This window comes from Engraulis encrasicolus, chromosome 3 (assembly GCF_034702125.1).
Source record: "Engraulis encrasicolus isolate BLACKSEA-1 chromosome 3, IST_EnEncr_1.0, whole genome shotgun sequence".
Taxonomy (NCBI): Eukaryota; Metazoa; Chordata; class Actinopteri; order Clupeiformes; family Engraulidae; genus Engraulis; species Engraulis encrasicolus.
In genome coordinates this window covers 22,666,598-22,686,738 of record NC_085859.1, presented here as the reverse complement: position 1 = coordinate 22,686,738, position 20,141 = coordinate 22,666,598, and the positions used below count along the sequence as shown (strand labels likewise).

The window sequence follows — 20,141 nt, the reverse complement described above, 5'->3', positions numbered from 1 at the left end:
GAGAGAGAGAGAGAGAGGGAGGGAGAGAGAGAGAGAGAAAGAAAGAATGAATGAATGAAAGAAAGAAAGAAAGAAAGAAAGAAAGAGAAAGAAAGAAAGAAAGAAAGAAAGAAAGAAAGAAAGAAAGAAAGAAAGAAAGAGAGAGAGAGAGAGAGAGAGAGAGAGAGAGAGAGAGAGAGAGAGAGAGAGAGAAAGAAAGAAGTGAAGATTTCCCTCATTGCCTTTATTTCCTCATCCAAGAGGGAGAGAGGATTGTTTATCAGGACAAGTGTGGACAGAGTCTGTGGACAGAGTTACTATCAAACTATAGAGTTTCCTCCTTGGTTTCATTTCCTCATGCGAGAGGGACACATGTCAGGACAGGGCGAGTGTGGACAGATTCACTCTCAAGCTAAAGAGCTTCCTTTTATTTCCTCATGCTCACAGTAATGTGCAAAATCAAAACACCACCTGTAAGGAAGCCATTGGAATCGCTTTCTCGTTGCTGTGTGGTACACCCGTGAACTGTTATAATGGTGCGTGCGTGGTGTACGTGCGTGGGGGTTTCTATATCGTTCCTCCTGACCGCCAGAGGCTGTGCTTACAGCATGGATATTCAGCACACGGAACGTGCAGGTCTAGTATTCAATAACAACAAATTCACCTGTGACCTGGGTGACATCACCCGGCAGTGACCCCAGGGTCGAGGTCAAAAGAGCGGTGCACCCAGGGAATGTCCTCTTTTGCAAATCTTCTCCTGTTGATTACATTCCGAGTGACTGCCAAGCTCTGGCGGTCGTGAACTGTGTGTTTGTGTGTGTGTGTGAAAGGGGGGGTGGTACCTGTGAGCTTGCTGTTGAGGTTCACCACCAGTGGACTGTTCTTCCAATCGAAGGACGAGAGCAGGTGAAGGAACCTCAGGAAGCCCACCTGAGGGGAACTACAAGGAAAAGAAAAACAGAGGGCAGGAGAGAGAGAGAGAGAGAGAGAGAGAGAGAGAGAGAGAGAGAGAGAGAGAGAGAGAGAGGCTGCATTTTGTAAACCATTCTAGGACGAGGATCTCTTCATTATAGTTTGGCAGTGCATTAACCTCTTTACCGGTCATGGCAACAAGGCTAATTGAATTGGATTGAATTGAGCGAGAGAGAGAGAGAGAGAGAGAGCGAGAAAGAGAGAGGAGAAGGAGAAATCATGAGTCACCATGCATGATGCAACATGTTTCCCAAACGTTTTTTAATGACTCAGCTGCTATGGGGCATTAACTCATTGGCTGCCAGCCATTTTCATAAAAGAGTACCTCGGAGTGCCAGAGATTTTTCAGCATTTTGGGCGTTTTTTGGAGGCTCACAGAAAATTGAGTTCTGTGTCTATGTCAACGCCATACCTATCAAAACACAGATTAGACGCTCATCTGTCAGCAGAAAAAAAACGGTGTCTCTCTACCCCTTTCCGTTCTTTCATAATCATCTGTTGAAATTAAGTGGAATTCGCCAAAATGCTGCTTTCTAGCCAAAAAGCTGAGAAAACGCCATTTGAAGTAGAACTATAACTGCAAACGTTTTAGCCCATAATGGCATCGTCCTAACAACTCCAAACCTATCAGATGCTATTACAGAGTCTTCTGTCATCTGTAGCCTGAACAAAAGATTGTTTGTATGACCTTTTCAACCTAATATGAACGGGGGTGGACTCGAAAACAAGGGTGTTTTGGTTTAGTTGCTGGCGCGCAGAATGGATCATGACAGCAGGTGCCCCTAACTCCGGGAACTCCCTCCCTCTCCCTCCCCCTCTGATTGTGCGCTCTGTACCCTCGTTGGAGAACGAATAACAGCTGGTTTATTTCCTCCAGAAATAGTACCGTGCTGTGTCTTGTGGGGGAGGGAGGCAGGTAGGCAGGCAGCTCCGCTTAGCGTAGCTTACTGCAGCTTCTTTGGCAGAGCGGACAATTTGCAGATTGATGATTACTGTAATCATGGTTCTGCTATAGTGATCTTGTCATATATTGTTCAATGAATTTTCTTTTGATAAAGTACTGATCACATATCCAACATTTCACAAGCCGATTGGAGTGGTGAAGGCTAGCTGGTCTGAGGCTAAGTGCAATGCTTTCTCATGTGAGCTGACTGTATCTGACCAGACACAAAGGCTACTCTGTTCCAAGAATCTGCAACCCCCCTGTCTTTTTGATGATACAGTAAGCTGATCATACTATACAGATCCATAAAAAATAACTAGAATGAGTAAAAATAGTTGACTTACCAAGGCTCCTGTATTTAGGCTTAGTTGTAAGTTGTTAGCGATTTCGTGCTAGCTAGCTAGCTAGCGTAGCAAAATTTATAGCCAAGCATTCCCAACATCACCACTAGTCCTGTGCATTCTCCTGTTAGATGATATTTTGTAAGCATCATCCTGATGTTGTGTAGGCTGATCACATTATCCAAAATGAAAGGTTGCCACACAGATCATCTCATGGTGTATTTTGGGCAAGCTAGCTGCAATGCCTTCTAGCTAGATAGCAACTGGGGGTTGTATTTTGGTCATGAGAGGAAGGGTTTTTTTTGGTCAGGCTCTGACACTAAAATCAGTAGCCTACCTGTGTTAAAATCAGAGGACAAGAAAGTAGACTACTGTCACAGGTGCTTTACTTTCAAAAATGATTTTGCTATGCTACTTTTGAGATTATAATAGTAAAAAAAGGGGTGTTTTTGTCTTGACATTTCCTCCTGGTCTGAATTAAGCCATGCCTTGACTGTTCCTAAGGACACTTCTGCCACCTACAGGAACAGTTAGAAAATGCCTAGAGGCTTGAAATTTATACAGAAGATAGGTCAGACCGTCCTCGAGGCCTGGCTGTAAAAAAACGCAATTGTCGGCGAACGACGTCGAAGGTAGGGGGCGTCACTATTTGAAATGACGTCATTCGACGGCCAAGGCAGCCAATGAGTTAAGTTAAGCAAACGACAAACTACACATATATGCAATATGCCTACGTGTAAAACGCGCATATACTATACAGAGCCTCACGTCAGCATAAACGAATTGTACAGTGTTTTCAAGGTATAATAATGAAATGCGCATTATTTTCTGAGGCTTGTAGCATATCTATGCTACAAAATGCACTTCTCTCAATATCAGCTATACAGTCTGTAAACCGACTACATACTTCAAACAGCTGCGGGCTCTATAGCTTTAACCCTTGGAAAGTTTGGGTGTCCTACACCTACACTACATCCTTTGTCCCTGTCCTTTTTGTTTCCTTTTTTGAATAGTTCATTGATGCAACACAGAATTTATGACAGAGAGAGAATAACTTTAGTCCAACATTAGCAGCATTATTTTACGAACCCTACCCCATCTCTCTCCTACTCTCTTCCTGTCATGATATTCAGTGTCCTATCTACAAATCAAGGCACTATTTAAAGATATATTTCTTGGTCTTTTTGACTTTATTCATGATAGTAGAGTGCAGATGGTGACGGGAAGCGAGTTGGGAGAAAGAGCCTGTCTCCTGAAGGGTTGCCAAAGGACCCGGGCCGGGAATTGAACCTGGGTCGGACACATAGCAAATGAGTGCCCTACCATATGCACCATGGTAGGGCCATAAAGGCACTATTTAAAAAGGTTTTTTTTTGTTAAATACTTCTACTAAGTACAGTAAGGATGTCCCATGATCCCACTCAGTCACCCTTTCCACTTTTTGCTCGAGTGCTAATAAATCAATGGCGGCACAGACAGCCAGTGGAAGACAGACACAGAGGAGACGGATGACACCCTGAGAAAGACGACAGAAACACACAGACGAGAATGAATCACAACCACACACATGCATGCACGCACACACGCAACACACTCACATACACACTTACGTACGCACACCCACTTTCACGCACGCACACCCACTTTCACGCACGCACGGACTCATGTACGCACACACTCATGCACACAGGCATGCACACACTCAGGCACGCACACACTCACACACATGCACACACTCACACACTCAGTCAAAACACAGACCACAATGACAATGTGACACACAGAGAGAGAGAGCATGAGTTGTGACAGTGAGACCGGAGGCGCTTCATGCGGAGACAGAGGCAATGAGTAAGCCCCCCACCATCTTGGGGGAGTGGTTACAATCACTTCTCATCAACAACAAATGGCCATTTGTTATGCTGAGCACTTGGAATAAGCCAGGCCTGCCTCTTCTCACATAACAACCGTGACAAACCCCTGACACTTCTAAAGAAATGATTATTTCACAAACAAAAATGAAATACTGTAATAACAACAACAACAACAAAGAACCAAAATCCACAGACCGACATTGCATGCAAACCCTTTAAAAAAACAAAACAGTTTCTTGACATTATGACAGGAAGAGACTGGAAGGTCAATGATGATGACAACTAAAATCTAGCCAAGCAGCGCCTTCCTAGTGACGCAACAACTCCGGCGTTGCTTCTAGTCAGGCCAGGAGCAATACAAATATCGTTTCTGAGCTCCAGAAAAAATCGGGAACTCCTCCCACTTTGTCAGGAAGCAATCAACTTTGAGCAGCTCCAACAGTCCAGGGAAGAGGCCTTTTGAACCATGCAGTTTGGGAAACGCTAATTGTTATGCTCTTGGTCAGACCAAGTCTCGAAGAGATTTGAAAGTCGATGATAATCAGGCTAACTTAAATCTACAACTGACAAGGTGGACTAGCAGTGGAACAGAAAAGCAAAAAAAGAAATTCAAGGTACATTACATTACACAAGGTTGACTATACAGACTGTGTGCCTGGCATGAAACATAGCGTACATCATCATCATTGTTGTCTGTGGGGAACTGCAGGGAACTACCTTAACTTAGCTTAGCGTAACCACATGCTTGGTGTGCCAGTGCCCTTTTCATGTTTACAGCCCTGCCTGTTGTTGAGGGGACTTGAGAGGGAGCCGGGGTTGGCCGCAAGATGCATTGCATACCTCCACAAACGCCACATGCAATCCTCACACCACTAAGAACTCTGGGTAGCTTGTGAGGTCTGGGGGCAGCCATGGGCCAATACTACAGCCGGTGCTGCGAGAAGACCAGGGGGGTTCTAAAAACGTCAATCTATTATGTCTAGCGTTCTGACAGCTTAACATCATTTGTCAACAGTGTGCATTATTGACCAGAGATCTGACGCCTGGTTTAGACTCGTCTTTCAGTTGGAGGACACGCACTGTCTGCGGGGGGCAGCGGCAGATCAAGTACCCAAATAGTCACCACGCCCCCTCTTTTAGCGCCGCAAAAAACTCTTGCCGCGATCAACGTATATTTCTCCCAGGCTGAATTGTCTGCCGCTGCCCCTCCCCGCTGACAGTACGTGTCCCCCAACTGAAGGAGGAGTCTAAACAGACCTTTAAGTGTAACACACAGGCCACATACCACCTGACAATGTACCACCTCCAGTGGTCTTCAGGCAGGATGCCGGTCATGCATGACACAAGCAGATCCACAGCGCAAGTGAGAGTGTGTGTGAGTGAGAGTGCGTGCTAACCCTGGGGGCATTGTTGTGGGCAGGGCACATGAAGAAGAGGTATGCCACCAGCAGGCCAAAGTGTGTGTGTGTGTGTGTGTGTGTGTGTGTGTGTGTGTGTGTGTGTGTGTGTGTGTGTGTGTGTGTGTGTGTGTGTGTGTGTGTGTGTGTGTGTGTACTGTACCCACCTGGGTGGCGTGTGTGGTGCAGGGTGTGTGAAGAGGTGTGCCACCAGCAGGTCCGCCGCGTCCTCCCCCAGCTCCGAGCTCAGCAGCTGGGCAGCCAGCCACCGCTTGGCCAGGCGACACACCGCACCGAAACACGGGTGCTGCTGCTGCAGCCTGAAAGGACACAGATAAACACATAAACAACAAAAACAAACTAACAAACAAATAAACTGTAACTTGGCAGTGAGCAGGGTGTCCACTCAGCCACCGCTTGGCCAGCCGGGGGGTGCTGCTGATGGAAGCTGTAATGTCAAAGATAAAGAGATAAACAATGGTAACCAGACTGCAACCGGTCACAGCACAAATGTAGAGGGAAATCTATTGCAAAGGCTTGGTCGATATTACACATTTAAAAGACATATGATTCTGGCCCTACCGTGGCGCATATGGTAAGGCACTCGTTTGCTATGCAGCCGACCCGGGCTCCATTCCCGGCCCGCGTCCTTTGCCAACCCTTACCCGTCTCTCTACCTCCCAACTCGCTTCCTGTCACCATCTGCACAGTACTATCATAAATTAAGTCAAAAAGACCAAAAATATCATTTAAAAAAAGACACATACCGTATTTTCCGGACCATAAGACGCATATAAAATCATAAAATATTGTCAAAAACTGCCAGAGCGTCTAATAAGCCAGTGCGTCCAATGTGTGAAAAAAATCATGGCCGCGAGACTCTGTCGATATTTTAGAACGACTTTGGGGGGGAATCGGGTCTGCACGTTATGAAAAAATAGGCTTCTTCTGGGTAGCCTATACCAGTAATCAAGAGCGTCGCGGGGCAGGCTGTGTACAGTAGCCAGGTTACAATGGCACCTGTTCAGAATGACGCCTCTCTCTCTCTCTCTCTCTCTCTCTCGTGCGCGCATTGCAAGCTGTTGCATATTATTTGCTCGATGCAGAGTTATGATGGCGTACGCGCTCTCGTTGACATAGTTGTGTGCATGGTTGCATGCATTCGCAAGACGTTATTGCAGTAAAGCATGTGAAAAGCGTGGAAGGGCCGTTGACTGGTATTTCAGTGTCCTTGACTGAAACAAGTTGCAAGACTCTACACTTCAACATCCTTTGCGATCGGCACACCAGTGATTCTTATCAGAAAGCTACTGTGCCTACGCACAGACCCTATAGTTAAATTTCAAACATTAGCGAACATTGAAAAAAGATCAGACAACAACCGTCGGGTAGGTTTATGAAAGCGGAGTTCAGAAGTTCCGCGAAAATGCATCGTCACGTCAGAGAAAGATGTTTGCTATTGTGCGACAACACTACCACTATTTCATGACTGCCTAAGTGTCTTCGTCATGGATGAATGGGCAACAATGTTTTTTCCAGCCAGGATTGCACTGAAAAGTAGGCTACTCCTGTTAAAAAAAGGGCACGGGTGGCCGACGCTGTGCCTGCGCGTGTGTGTGTGGGAGGGAGGGAGGGGAGGGAGAGACACGGAGCAGATCTCGAGGAGAGATGAGGGTCGCGACTCCTGAAATACCAGGCGATTCTTTTTCAATGTTCTATGAATCTTTTGCTGAATAGCCTACATTAAATGTGTTTAAACATTTGTTTTCTTTCAAAGAACATGCGTACAATTTAATGTTGGCTTCATGTCATACTTTAAGAAACTGCTCGAAAACGCTAGTGATATTCGGCAACGTTTGATATTGCGTGTATTCGGCCACGCATGTTATTTTTTGTGCATTCCTAACAACAACAGCATTAGTTATGAAATTATGACATTAGTTATGAAGTGCGTCCTATGACGCAGTGCGTCTTGTCTGTGAAAAAAGTCATGGTCCTTGGTGGTGCGTCTTTTAACCCAGTGCGTCTTTTGGTCCCGAAAATACGGTAATGTTCTTCTCATAATACCAAAACGCCCTAGCGTGTAGAAATGCAGCCAGATGTCACAAGGCAGGTCCAAGGCAGGTCCTCACTTTGTTACATAAAAATTGGTGAATAGAGCAAGTTCAATACATCTGTGAAGCATACCCAGAAAAGTAAGTTTAATTATATAACTTTAATTATAATAAATTAGATTTTTCCATTTTTTATGAAAATGTACTTTTCTGTGCTTCACAGATGTTGTAGTAAAATTACTCCATGCAAATTGTGGAAATAGCTTGTGTGTTTATTGAAATATTGTTCTAAATGTTACTTTTCAAAGGCGTTTTACTCATTATTGGTGGGCACTGAATAATACAGAGTGCATTGGGAGCACCCTTCACAATCGAACCCACGACTCGCCATAGGAAGAGGAAATGTGTGAGTCAGGCTGGCGGTTTATGTACACCGTAAAGGACTTAGACAGACAGAAGAGATAACACACGCAAAACCACCGGGAGAGAGATAAAGAGGCCATGAGTTATGCGACATGACATGCCGTCTCTGTGGGGTTGGTGTTCATGCATGGATTCAGCCGGAGGTCTTGTGCAAGTGGCGGCTTAGCTGCGGGAAGGAATGCATGTCAACAGTCTGAGGCAGTGTCACTGAGCTGTGTGTATGTGTGTGTGTGTGTGTGTGTGTGTGTGTGTGTGTGTGTGTGTGTGTGTGTGTCTGTGCGTGCGTGTGTCTGTGCGTGCGTGTGTCTGTGCGTGCGTGTGTCTGTGCGTGCGTGTGTCTGTGCGTGTGTCTCTGTCTGTCTGTGTGTGTGACTACGTACCCATGCAGTGTGCTGGTGAGCAGTGTCCGGTGCTGGGTCTCCATCTCCAGGGCCTGGGCCTGCGGGTTGTCCCTGCTCAGGAGCATCCCGTCTGGGGAGAGCAGCTCCCGCAGCACCTGGGGCTCGCGGTGGTACGCCACCTGGATGCGGAACGCATAGCCGTCCTGGACAAAACACGCATAGATACACACACCAATGAATACATGTTTTTTTGTTGTTTATAAACAAAGAAAAAATACAGTTATCATTAGAAGGTTCATTAAAAAACATTTTAATTGTACTCTTATGGCTGATGACTTGAAAATTATGACGACTGTCATTTGTATTGATCATTTTGGGGAAACAGCGAAAAATGGCATTTGCGTAATAATGTGGAATGCGGTGTAGATATACACAGACACAGACAGACAAAGACACACAGACAGACACAGACACGTGTACACATAGCGACGCAACGTGTGCACGCAGACGCACAGGCTTCTAGCCAACAATTGATTAGTCAGAATATAAACACACCATCTGTCCCAGGTTTGACGTTCATAGTTCACGCACACATATACACATACACTTGTTTTCCACTTGGCTGGCCAGAACAGACAAGCATGCGCACACACGCACACGCACACGCACGCACACGCACACGCACACAAACACACACACACACACACACACAGCTGTTCACCGGTCCATAGGGCAAAATAAACACTAGTGTCTGATAGCATTTGAACACCTCACTTGTAAACAAACAAGTACACACCTGCTGAGCACCTCATGATTCACTGAGGTGGATTACGTCACGGCAAAACACAGCAAAACACAAACACAACACAGCACATGCCTACGCAGCTAACTGGAACCACACTAACTAGAACCACTTGCACTAGTAACACCTTCAGTAAAACAACAGGGGTCCACTTCAGACAGACGCATACACACTGAAAGAGGAGACAGGGAGACAGACAGACAAACAGACAGACAGACAGAAAGACAGACAGACAGACAGAATCAAGACACAGGTAACAGACTACACTTTCTAGATCAGTGTTTCTCAACTGGTGGGTCGCGACCCAAAAAGTGGGTCGCAGAAGGGTCATGGGTGGGTCGCGGAGCCTTGGTGTAAAAAAACCGTAATTCTAAAAAAAAAAAAATCCAACTTTTCCTGCAACAATTTACAATTTTATTTTGATAGGCCAGTGAACTCTGTGTCATCTGTTGTCATTCTGTCATCTGAATGTTAAAGGCCAACTTCCGATAAAACACAGTTTTACTCACTCCTTTTGAAGATCGGACGGTCACCCCAAGTTAAACTCACTTGCAAGGCTCTCATAGCGGTGCGTCACCTCGCCTGGCTGTGTTTCCCGGTGTTTCCCAATTTACATTAATAATGCAGAGAAACGAGCGAATCACGAAAGCCTTTCTGTGTTTCGTCACATCGAAAGAAGGCGTTGCCCACAAAGGTTTATGTCGACCCATTTTTCTAAAAACATGTCGAGTAATGTTTTTCTGCTTGTTTTCAATACAAGCAACGTCTGGTGGCCCGAAATCTAGCTTAGCTTAGCTATCAGCTGGTTGCTACTCTCAGGTACACACACAGCACAAAGTCTCATCCATACAGCAAGCCCACTCTGGTTGCTCCGTGCCTGCACCTTGCCTAGGGGTCGCTGTCGAAAGAGCACAGCCCTGAATGGAGCATGCACGCCTCCGTTGGCGCCCCTATAGTGCAGTACCACCCGGGAAAATGGCGACTCTGTTTCCCATTACAATCTCTCCAAGAACAGGAGGACTGAGCCAATCAGAGACGCATTTCCACGAGAGCAGGAGGATTGAGCCAATAAGAGACGCATTTCCACGAGAAACACGGAACACCCTCTCGTTTCTCCACAAGCCACCTTACTGGCTTGCAAAAACGGCTTGAAACAAAGCAACCAGAACGTTTTTTAAAACAGGACCAACGCGTAACACATTCAATAACAATGGGGAACACAGCAGTATTAATCAAATGACGTTGAGAGGCCATCTTTAATGCGAGATAGATAGCCTGCAACCAGTCATTTTGAGAATTGCATTGAATAGACTTGAAAAAAATTGGGTCGCGACCGAATGAGAGTGGAAAATGGTGGGTCCCAAGACTGTTCCAGTTGAGAACCACTGTTCTAGATAGTCAGGTGTTTGGGTGTGGGGTGAAAGTAGTCGTGCGACACTGATATTGGCTGGCACGCACGCACGCACGCACGCACACACAGCAGAGGCTTATACCTTCCAGACGTCCAGGTGCGTGGGTGTGGGGTGACAGGGATAGTCGTGGGTCTTCTTGAGGACCTCTGCCAGGCGGATGTGGAAGGCAGCCTTGATGTGGCGGATGGCCAGCGCGTCATGGGGCCACTTGCCACTGCCCTCCATGTGGCAGATCACTGCACACAACACACATGTACAAACACACACACATATACCCGTAAAAGAATGCACACACACACAAACATGCACGCACGCACACACACAGCAGATTCTGTAGTGCAATAGTCTGTGGCAATTGTGCAAGTTTGTATTTGTAATCATCGCTCCAAGTTCTGGTGTCCATAATTTATACCCGTCAACCCTCCCGTTTTTAGGAAGCTCCCTAATTTCTGACTTATTTCCAGCTGTTTTCCTGATTTGGTATTTTCTCGCAAATATCCCAAACATACACTACCTGGATGCAAAAAATAACATCACACAGTCTAATATTCTAATGTTCAGGAAGCATGAGCCATCATTCACACACATGAATTGTCCACCACAGAGTCCAGACCCATCTCCATTGAGAGCTGTTGGGATGGACTAGGGATAGCTTTGCACAGCGGTCAGACAATACCATCATCAAAGCAATTCTTGCAACACTGGATGGAATTTAATCTTATGACACTGCAGAAGCTTGTTGAAACAAATGCCACCGCTATTGTGTGGTCCAGAGACATATTAGAGGGTGTGTGAGGTGTGGGCTTTTTTGGGACACGTATCGTATTTATTGAAGCAATCTATTTGCCTGAAAACACTAAGCATTGCTTAAGATCTGCAAAGGATGAGACTACACTTGTTTAAGAAAAACATTTGCCCGTGGGCAGACCAGCACTTTTGACTGGTACAAGCATTGACAGGCATGAGAACTTTAAGGTTACATTGAGACACTTCTGATATCTTTTAACTTGTCTTAAAGCAAGACAACGCCTTACATGAAAAATAAGACACTTTACCACCTTTATAAACCCTGGCCAACGATTTTAACTGTATTAAGCCCCAAAATAGTGGCATACCCCTTTAAGAACTGCATAACTATGCAGGATGCTTTTAGAGATTGACGTGGAAAGAAACAATCCTCTTCAGCACGTGGTTGTAGGATTGAGGTGGGCTTCCTATTGGATGCCTATGGGATGCATGAGGGGCAGCCGTGGTCTAACGTGGGGCAGCCGTGGCCTAATGGTTAGGGAGGTGGTCTTAAGATCAGAGGGTTACTGGTTCGAATCCCTCGCTTACCTCTTCCCTCTTGCGTAGGGGAAGTCTAACTAAACCATTTCAAAACTATCTTAAGCTTGAGGGAAAGCTTGGCATGGAAGCATGGAAGCTCTGTAAACAAACTGCAAGCTTCCATTTCAGTAATAATGCTTTTGCCCTCCCTCCCCATTCGGCAGTTGGGATGCCAAAACTCAGGCGAAGATTTCAATGAGGGTTTTCATGCTGTCCTTCAGATCGGAACGAGCGCACAACACAGCATAGGAATTCCCAGTCTAGATGATTGATGATGGGTGGTCACGGGAATCACTGCTTGAGTTTTTATATAGTAAAAAAGACATAGCCTAATGGTTAGGGAATCTGGCTTGGAATTGCATGGTGTCAGGTTTGAATCCCATACTGTCCGAATACCCCCCTGGCTTAAGTGCCTTTGAGTAAGGCATCCAATGCCACATCGTTCAAGAGTTTGCCATGAATACCCTGTTCCTCAATGACTTAAATGTTTTGGATAAAAGCACCAGTTAAATGTTATGTAATATTATCGATGCTATAAATAACGTGCACATATGTTGCACAGCTGAGTGACATGCTTTCGATGTCATTATAAGCATGTATGATTTCACATGGTGGCACTGGTACTTGTGTTCAGTGACAACACAAGACACACAATTCAGTTCTATTCCATATACTGTACATAATCTGAGCATGATTTCACAACAAGTTTAGGCAGCACAGATGTTTGCTTGATCTTGGGCGCATGCCTTTTGATTAGTGTCTCACTGCTTTTTAGATTCCTGAGAACAGCAGTGACGTATGTAGGCAATGTGGCCTTAGTGGCCAAGCACGCCTTCCTACACGACCTCTCTGCTTCCTGAGAATATTTCAGCAATGACACACACACACTTGGCAATGTTCAAAAGAGCCGTATGCATCAGCAATACGTACAGCATATATTGCTGATGTATATGGATTTCTGGGTGACTCATTTCTTACATTGAGAAAACCGGGTCACTCCCATTGGCCCCTATTGCTCCCTCAAAAATGATGCAATGCGGGCAAGTGATGACCAGGAAACCAGTATGGGGTCAAAAGGGCACAAGTATTTTTTACTCCAATTTTCAGTCACCAGATCAGCCTGCTAAATACAAATTTCCTGTTAAAAACTATGGTTGTTTATGCAAGAGGAGTATTGTCAAGTTTTTGGGGGGTTTAGTTTTCTCACCAGGACAGAAGGTTTTGACATGTACTGGATAGCATTCTGCTAATGTGATTCGGTCTCAAATACAGTTTGCTGAATCAGGATACAGTATAATTATACTCAAATTAGTTATTTGTATGACTAATTTCGAATCTAATATCAATATTTCAAGGCAAAAAAAAAAACTAGAAAAAAATATTGTAGCCAAGTTAGTTTTAGAAGTTCCACTGAAATCCATTCATTTTTTCATTTGCCCTTGCAATTGCCAACTAGCTACAGAGTATCACCCAGCCAACCGTTCTTGGTTACAGATTCATTGGTACAGCCAAACAATTACCTTACATTACATTACACTTTGCTGACGGTTTCATTTATTTGAAGCGACTTTCAGTTATTATTTTTCAGGGTATTGGTTATAGTCCCTGGAGCAGTGTGGGGTTAGGTGCCATGCTCAAGGGCACTTCAGCCATGGATGGAGATGTAGGGAGAGGTCAGGGGGGATTCGAACCTGCAACCCCTAGATTGAAAGACCAACTCTCTAACCACTAGGCCACAGCTGCCCCTGCACAATGGTCCCCACAATGGTGGAAGAAAACATTAATGTCTGCCCCCTCGATGATACCTCCAGTATCGAACGAAGAGCTATGGCTGTCCTGAAGCAAGTATGGGTACTCCGTCGCACAGGGTTGCATTCATAGTTTTAGGCACAGCAAGCATGTCCTTGGCCTTATGTACATAAACTCTTGATTTTAGTACACTACTGCACCAACACTCTAGTTACGTATATATATCTCTCTCAGATATCAAGATCATAGATTTTAAAGATTGCTATGCATATGCGTGCCTGAGGGAATAATAACACTGTATTGCATTGCTTTCGGTAGACATTAGTTTGAAAGGATATTTTATGCAAGTAGGAACATTTTGGAGCATTTTCCTCAGAAACAAACCCACCCAAACATTTACAAACAATTCAAATTAGAGCTCGAGGGGGATTCGAACCGTGTACTGTTTACATCCCACTGTGCTCCACATATGTAAATACTCGTCTGGCCACATACATTAACATGGGGCCCGGGCACTAACGAGTCTGAGGTAAATGTCTTTCAGCCTAAATTAGGCACAGCAAGACGATGTGCATTTACATATGGGGCCCAGGATGCCGGCGAGTCTAAATAGCTGCCCGCCTCAGTCACATCAAGTGGGGCCTGTGAACAGAGTTGTGCAGAGGCCAAGACGGTGGACATCCAAAGACTTATTGAGTTATTGATTATTGAAAACAATTGATTACAACTACAATGGGGGGGTCACGTGATCACCCGGGAGTTGAATATGTGGGGTATGTTTTATATGTGTTTTTAGATGCGTCCAGCATCTCTATAACAGGGTCTGTCTGTCCGTCCGTCCGTCTGAAACGCTTTCATTACATTTCCGTCCGTCTGAAACGCTTTCATTCAATTGTTGTCCGTCTGAAACGCTTTCTTTAAATTGTTCCTTCCTGTGGCCACAAGGCGGCAGACTACGGAGCGAATGCGTGCAAGCATAGCCTTTCTATACTAAACCGGATGCTAACGTTGGCGAAAAGTAGCCTAGCCACAGGCTAACTGACAAACGAGAGGCCAACAACTCAGCCGATCGTGATGTACGCCACAAATAGACCAATCGACCTCATATTTAGACACTACAATGTTGATTTCTGCCTTCGATTTTCATCAGTTAAGAAATCTAGCGTCGGATTAACACATTATTAAGGTAGTAAAGCGAGTTGCCGCCATGTTTGTTTTCCAGAATCACCCGGGTAGAGAGCTCACGTGCAGCATTCTGGGTAATTGAGTTTCACTGCTTTGTGCCTTGACGGTGAAGCTGGTATTGAAAAAAAGTCCATAAGCGCATGATTCACCCAAACGGTTTTATTTATTTATTATTTGTCGATGTTTAGATTCTTTCCCACATGCACATACTGCTGAAATGGCGTGATACTAAAGGTTGTTAGGCCTAATAAATGTCTGGTAATTTGTATTGTTCACTTCATCTAGGCTTTCTAAGCATTCTGGGTAATTGAGTTTCACGTTATTAATGCACAAAATTGCGTGTTTTTAAAAATAATGCTGCAGTGAGTTTAAAAAATCAAACCAACTGCCATTTGGAAGGGCAATGGTGCTTTTCGTTGCGCTCAGAGAGAGTACAGGAGAGAACGCGTCTTTCGTAATTGCTTTGCAGTCGTGTGCATTTGATAAACTCTGGCACGGAAGTTCACTGCTTTGTGCCTTGACGGTGAAGCTGGTATTGAAAAAAAAGTCCATAATTCACCTAAAGGGTCAACCCATAAGCGCATGATTCACCCAAACGGTTTTATTTATGTATTATTTGTCGAAGTTTAGATTCTTTCCCACATGCACATAATGCTGAAATGGCGTGATACTAAAGGTTGTTAGGCCTAATAAATGACTGGTAATGTAATGTAGCCTACTTCATCTAGGCTATGTGAAATTTCAAATCATAGCCTATGGTTCTTTTCCAAATCCAAGAATGATGATAAGCTTATTATACCCTAAACTGCAAAAAATAAAGCCATGTCTCGCCATTTTGCTGCCTTGCTGCCTGCCACAATATTTGGAGTGTCCATGATGACCAATAAACAAAAAGTACATCCTCGGGGGGCGTTGACAGGCTAGGAGGAGGCCAGGGGGGCGTTTGGGGGGGAAAATGGCATAGTTGGAACTGGCATAGAGGGACGCATCTGTTGTCCGCCTGTCGGCCTTGTTTAGATGCGTCCCAGCATCTCTATAAGAGGGTCTGTCTGTCCGTCCGTCCGTCCGTCCGTCTGAAACGCATTCCTTCAATTGTGTCTGAAACGCATTCCTTCAATTGTTCCTTCATGTGGCCACAAGGCGGCAGACTTGCCATTTTGGACCGGAGCGAATGCGTGCAAGCATAGCCTTTCTAACCGGATGCTAACGTTGGCGAAAAGTAGCCTAGCCACAGGCTAACTGACAAACGTGAGGCCAACAACTCAGCCGATCGTGATGTACGCCACAAATAGACCAATCGACCTCATATTTAGACACTACAATGTTGATTTCTGCCTTCGATTTTCATCAGTTAAGAAATCTAGCGTCGGATTAACACATTATTAAGGTAGTAAAGCGAGTTGCCGCCATGTTTGTTTTCCAGAATCACCCGGGTAGAGAGCTCACGTGCAGCATTCTGGGTAATTGAGTTTCACTGCTTTGTGCCTTGACGGTGAAGCTGGTATTGAAAAAAAGTCCATAAGCGCATGATTCACCCAAACGGTTTTATTTATTTATTATTTGTCGATGTTTAGATTCTTTCCCACATGCACATACTGCTGAAATGGCGTGATACTAAAGGTTGTTAGGCCTAATAAATGTCACTTCATCTAGGCTATGTGAAATTTCAAATCATAGCCTATGGTTCTTTTCCAAATCCAATAATGATGATGATAAGCTTATTATACCCTTAACTGCAAAAAATAAAGCCATGTCTCGCCATTTTGCTGCGTTGCTGCCTGCCACAGTATTTGGAGTGTCCATGATGACCAATAAACAAAAAGTACATCCTCGGGGGGCATTGACAGGCTAGGAGGAGGCCAGGGGGGCGTTTGGGGGAGGGGGGGGGGGGTGGGGGGGGGGGGGGGGGGGGGGGGGGGGGGGGGGGGGGGGGAATGGCATAGTTGGAACTGGCATAGAGGGACGCATCTGTTGTCCGCCTGTCGGCCTTGTTCACTACTGATCGTCTGGCCGTCAGTGGCTCACCTTTGATGGGTGTGATGTAGGCAGGGCAGGGACTTCCCATCTGGGGCAGCAGAGCTCTGGTCCTCTTCTCCCGATCAAACTGCTTGTAGTTCAGCTTGTAGGGGACAGGGGGCAGCACCTGGGGCATGGACAGATGGAGGTAGGGGGTGGGCGATATGGCTAAAACATATCACGATTTTGTAACATAAAATCTTGATTCCGATTTATCACGATCTTCCATCAAAAAAATAAAGAAAAGAAAATAAAAAGGCCATTTTATATACTTCCAATTTGTAATTAGCAATGAATTCAATGTAAACACGCCGATGACACTCATGAAGTGCACAATGGGAATACAATAATGTAAAGAATAAAAGACAACAACACTAAGCAAGTAGGCATCACTCTGATACTGATAGTAAACATCCTCACTGCATGGAGATCTACGTATACGATTTCTCCACTTTGGAGACAATCTTGTACTTGATTTCACGATTCATGATTTAATATCGTCATATCGCCCACCCCAAGGTGGAGGCAAATGAATTGACCTTGATGTGATTATGAGCACAGGTTTGGGAGAAGCCTTGTTGGTACCCAATGTTATTTTTCGTGTGCGTGTTTGTCTGTGTGTTTGTGTGTGTGTGTGTGTGTGCGCGTTAGACTCTAGTTCACCCAGGTCATCTTAGTCAAAGCAACTAAGCTGTGAGCAACTGCACTTCCTTTGCAACTTGCCGTTTTGACCCCTTAGCTGAAGTTCATGTCTTCAGGGTTATTCAATGTAATTCATTAGGGTGTGTGTGTGCATTTCACACAATATATTATGTACAATCAATCAATCTCAATATGCTGCCAAAGAATGCATGCTTCACCTCCTTGTGGTGAACAATGGGAGTACGGGTATGCATATGTTGCATATTGGAGTGGAATGAGCATACTTCACCATGTAATTCCATTGACCACAGCCATCAGTGATTAGTTTGGAGAGGGGGAGGGGGGGATAATGGGGCTATTGATAAAATGTTCTTGGACATCAACAACACTGCAAAAACAAACTCTCTTACAGACATACACATTGTGCACTCACACACATACAGGTCACTTACGAAACATGCACAGACACACAGACACACAGACACACGTCATCTACTACTGTACTGTATATTCTGCACCAGAAATCATCACATTCAATAACATTCAAGGGGCTCTAAGCCAGAGAATCGGTTTGAGTGGAGCCTCTCTCTCCTCTTAGGATAAGACATTTCTGTTGGTCACTATGGTTACGCCTACGAAGTGGACTAGCTAGTCGGGAGTAAATACACGCACACACACACCTGTGTGGCTGTGTGGCTGTATGCTTTGTGGGGAGACTTAGGTTTCTGGTTTGAATCTGAACTGATTTGAGGCCAAGTACCACAAAAACCTTTGCCTCTTCAAACACACACACACATATGTACGCACGCACGCACTCACACGGATTTGTACCACAAACTTCTTGGCCTTCTTCAAACTTGCATAGTAATCTGATACACATGTAATTACAGAGACTTGAACTCGAAGAGATAATTAGAAATAGAGACTTGCACAATTGCCACAGACTATTGCACTATATTTAACAGGAATCTATCCCTGTGTGTGTCTTGTGTGTGTTTCTTGTGTGTGTGTGTGTGTGTGTTTCTTTTGTGTGTGTTTCTTTTGTGTGTGTGTGTGTGTGTGTGTGTGTGTGTGTGTGTGTGTGTGTGTGTGTGTGTGTGTGTATGTGTCGTGTGTGTGTGTGTGTGTGTGTGTGTGTGTGTGTGTGTGTGTGTGTGTGTGTGTGTGTGTGTGTGTGTGTGTGTGTGTGTTGAACTTTAGTGACCTGTACAGTATGTGAGTGTGTGTACAGTATTAGAGGACACAGTGAGCCTCTGATATCCCTGTTTAGAATGACCAAACCCATCCACGAATGACTGGGTCATGACTCCTAACCTAAAACAAACTTGTAGCCTACATAGCCAAGACTTGGTGAGTGAGGCTGCATGACGTTTGTGTTTGTATTAGGGGTGGGCATAGATTATTTTTTTTAATCTAGATTAATCTCACTGTAATTATGAAATTAATCTAGATTAATCTATATCAAAATGGCTCGTTCAAAATAGGCACACTAGCGAAATAATGAGGAAACAGATGGTGCATTAGACCAGAGCTCATCTCCTTTTTTTGCAAAATGCATCTCATCATCAAAAAAATGGTTGATATTTGGTGATGAAAAAAAAAAATCACTGCAATATTTGAAAAGTGTTTCGAATATGTTAGGAAGCATTTACAGTCATAATATACTGACATTTCAAAATGAACAGTGCTATAAATTGTAGAGGCAAATACAGATAAATCTAGTCTATCAAACATTTAGACATTTTAACAAAATGACCTCAACAATTCAGCATTTCTAATGCAGAGAGAGAGAGAGAGAGAGAGAGAGAGAGAGAGAGAGAGAGAGAGAGAGAGAGAGAGAGAGAGAGAGAGAGAGAGAGAGAATGAATGAATCTGCCACTGACTGTTAAAAAGGGCAGCGGCTCCTTTAGAGAGGGAGGAGCTGCGCAGCAGGTACAGCAAAGTCAGAGCCAGGCCAATAGATTCCTAGAGCTAGTTCTAGACCCTAAAGCACTGGACCACATCGATTTGGCCTAAACCTGACAGTTGTTATCTGCGTTAGAATGCCAGCGGAGTTACAACTCCAAATGAATTCAGTTTGCAAAAAAAAAAGTCAAGCGCGACGACCGCGAGGTTGGCTATATCAAGCGCAACAACCGCGAGGTGTATTACCGTCTGACATGAGTCGCAAATGCGCGATCATAACACAAACATTCAGCGAGAGTGGATATCGACAGTTTCAGTTTGACAATCTTCAAAATGTTTATCACACGGAATGTTTTGCAATTATGGCACAGACAAGATTTCTGGAACAGGACTGATGTTTCTGTTCCATGCAATGCGTGAGGAAATGTAGGCTATGTCGGGCTGGTACACAATAATGTCTGCTTCACCTCAAACAATAACGTCTCTCTAGTCTACCACTTATGAAAAAGCACTAAAACAACACCTACCACGGCAGAGAGATTAATGTTTACAGCATGCAAACACTGTTCATATTTAGTAGGTCTGCTCTGCTGAGCAACAGGTGGAGAGGCGAAGTGACTGGAGGGCAGTCTGAAAGCGTCTGTCAATCGAACAGGCACAGCCCCAAACCCCAAATCCATATTTTGAGAATAGATTAACGTGCGATATTTTCTTTGTCGCGCGATAAGAGTCTCACATTATCGCAGCACGTTAACGCCGATAACGGCCCACCACTAGTTTGTA

The 20,141-nt window shown here is 44.7% G+C and overlaps 1 protein-coding gene across 1 annotated transcript in view; it reads right to left on the bottom strand.

Annotated features, from left to right (window-relative positions):
• The window catches only part of nol6 (nucleolar protein 6 (RNA-associated)), a 37,817-nt gene that overhangs the window by 4,730 nt on the left and 12,946 nt on the right, over positions 1-20,141 (bottom strand). Inside the window, exons 17-21 of the mRNA XM_063195017.1 lie at positions 16,821-16,938; positions 10,617-10,771; positions 8,361-8,524; positions 5,671-5,823; positions 822-919 (exon numbers count right to left, since the gene is read on the bottom strand). Of these exons, the coding sequence (XP_063051087.1) occupies positions 822-919; positions 5,671-5,823; positions 8,361-8,524; positions 10,617-10,771; positions 16,821-16,938 (688 nt within the window). The remainder of the gene's footprint in view (positions 1-821; positions 920-5,670; positions 5,824-8,360; positions 8,525-10,616; positions 10,772-16,820; positions 16,939-20,141) is intronic.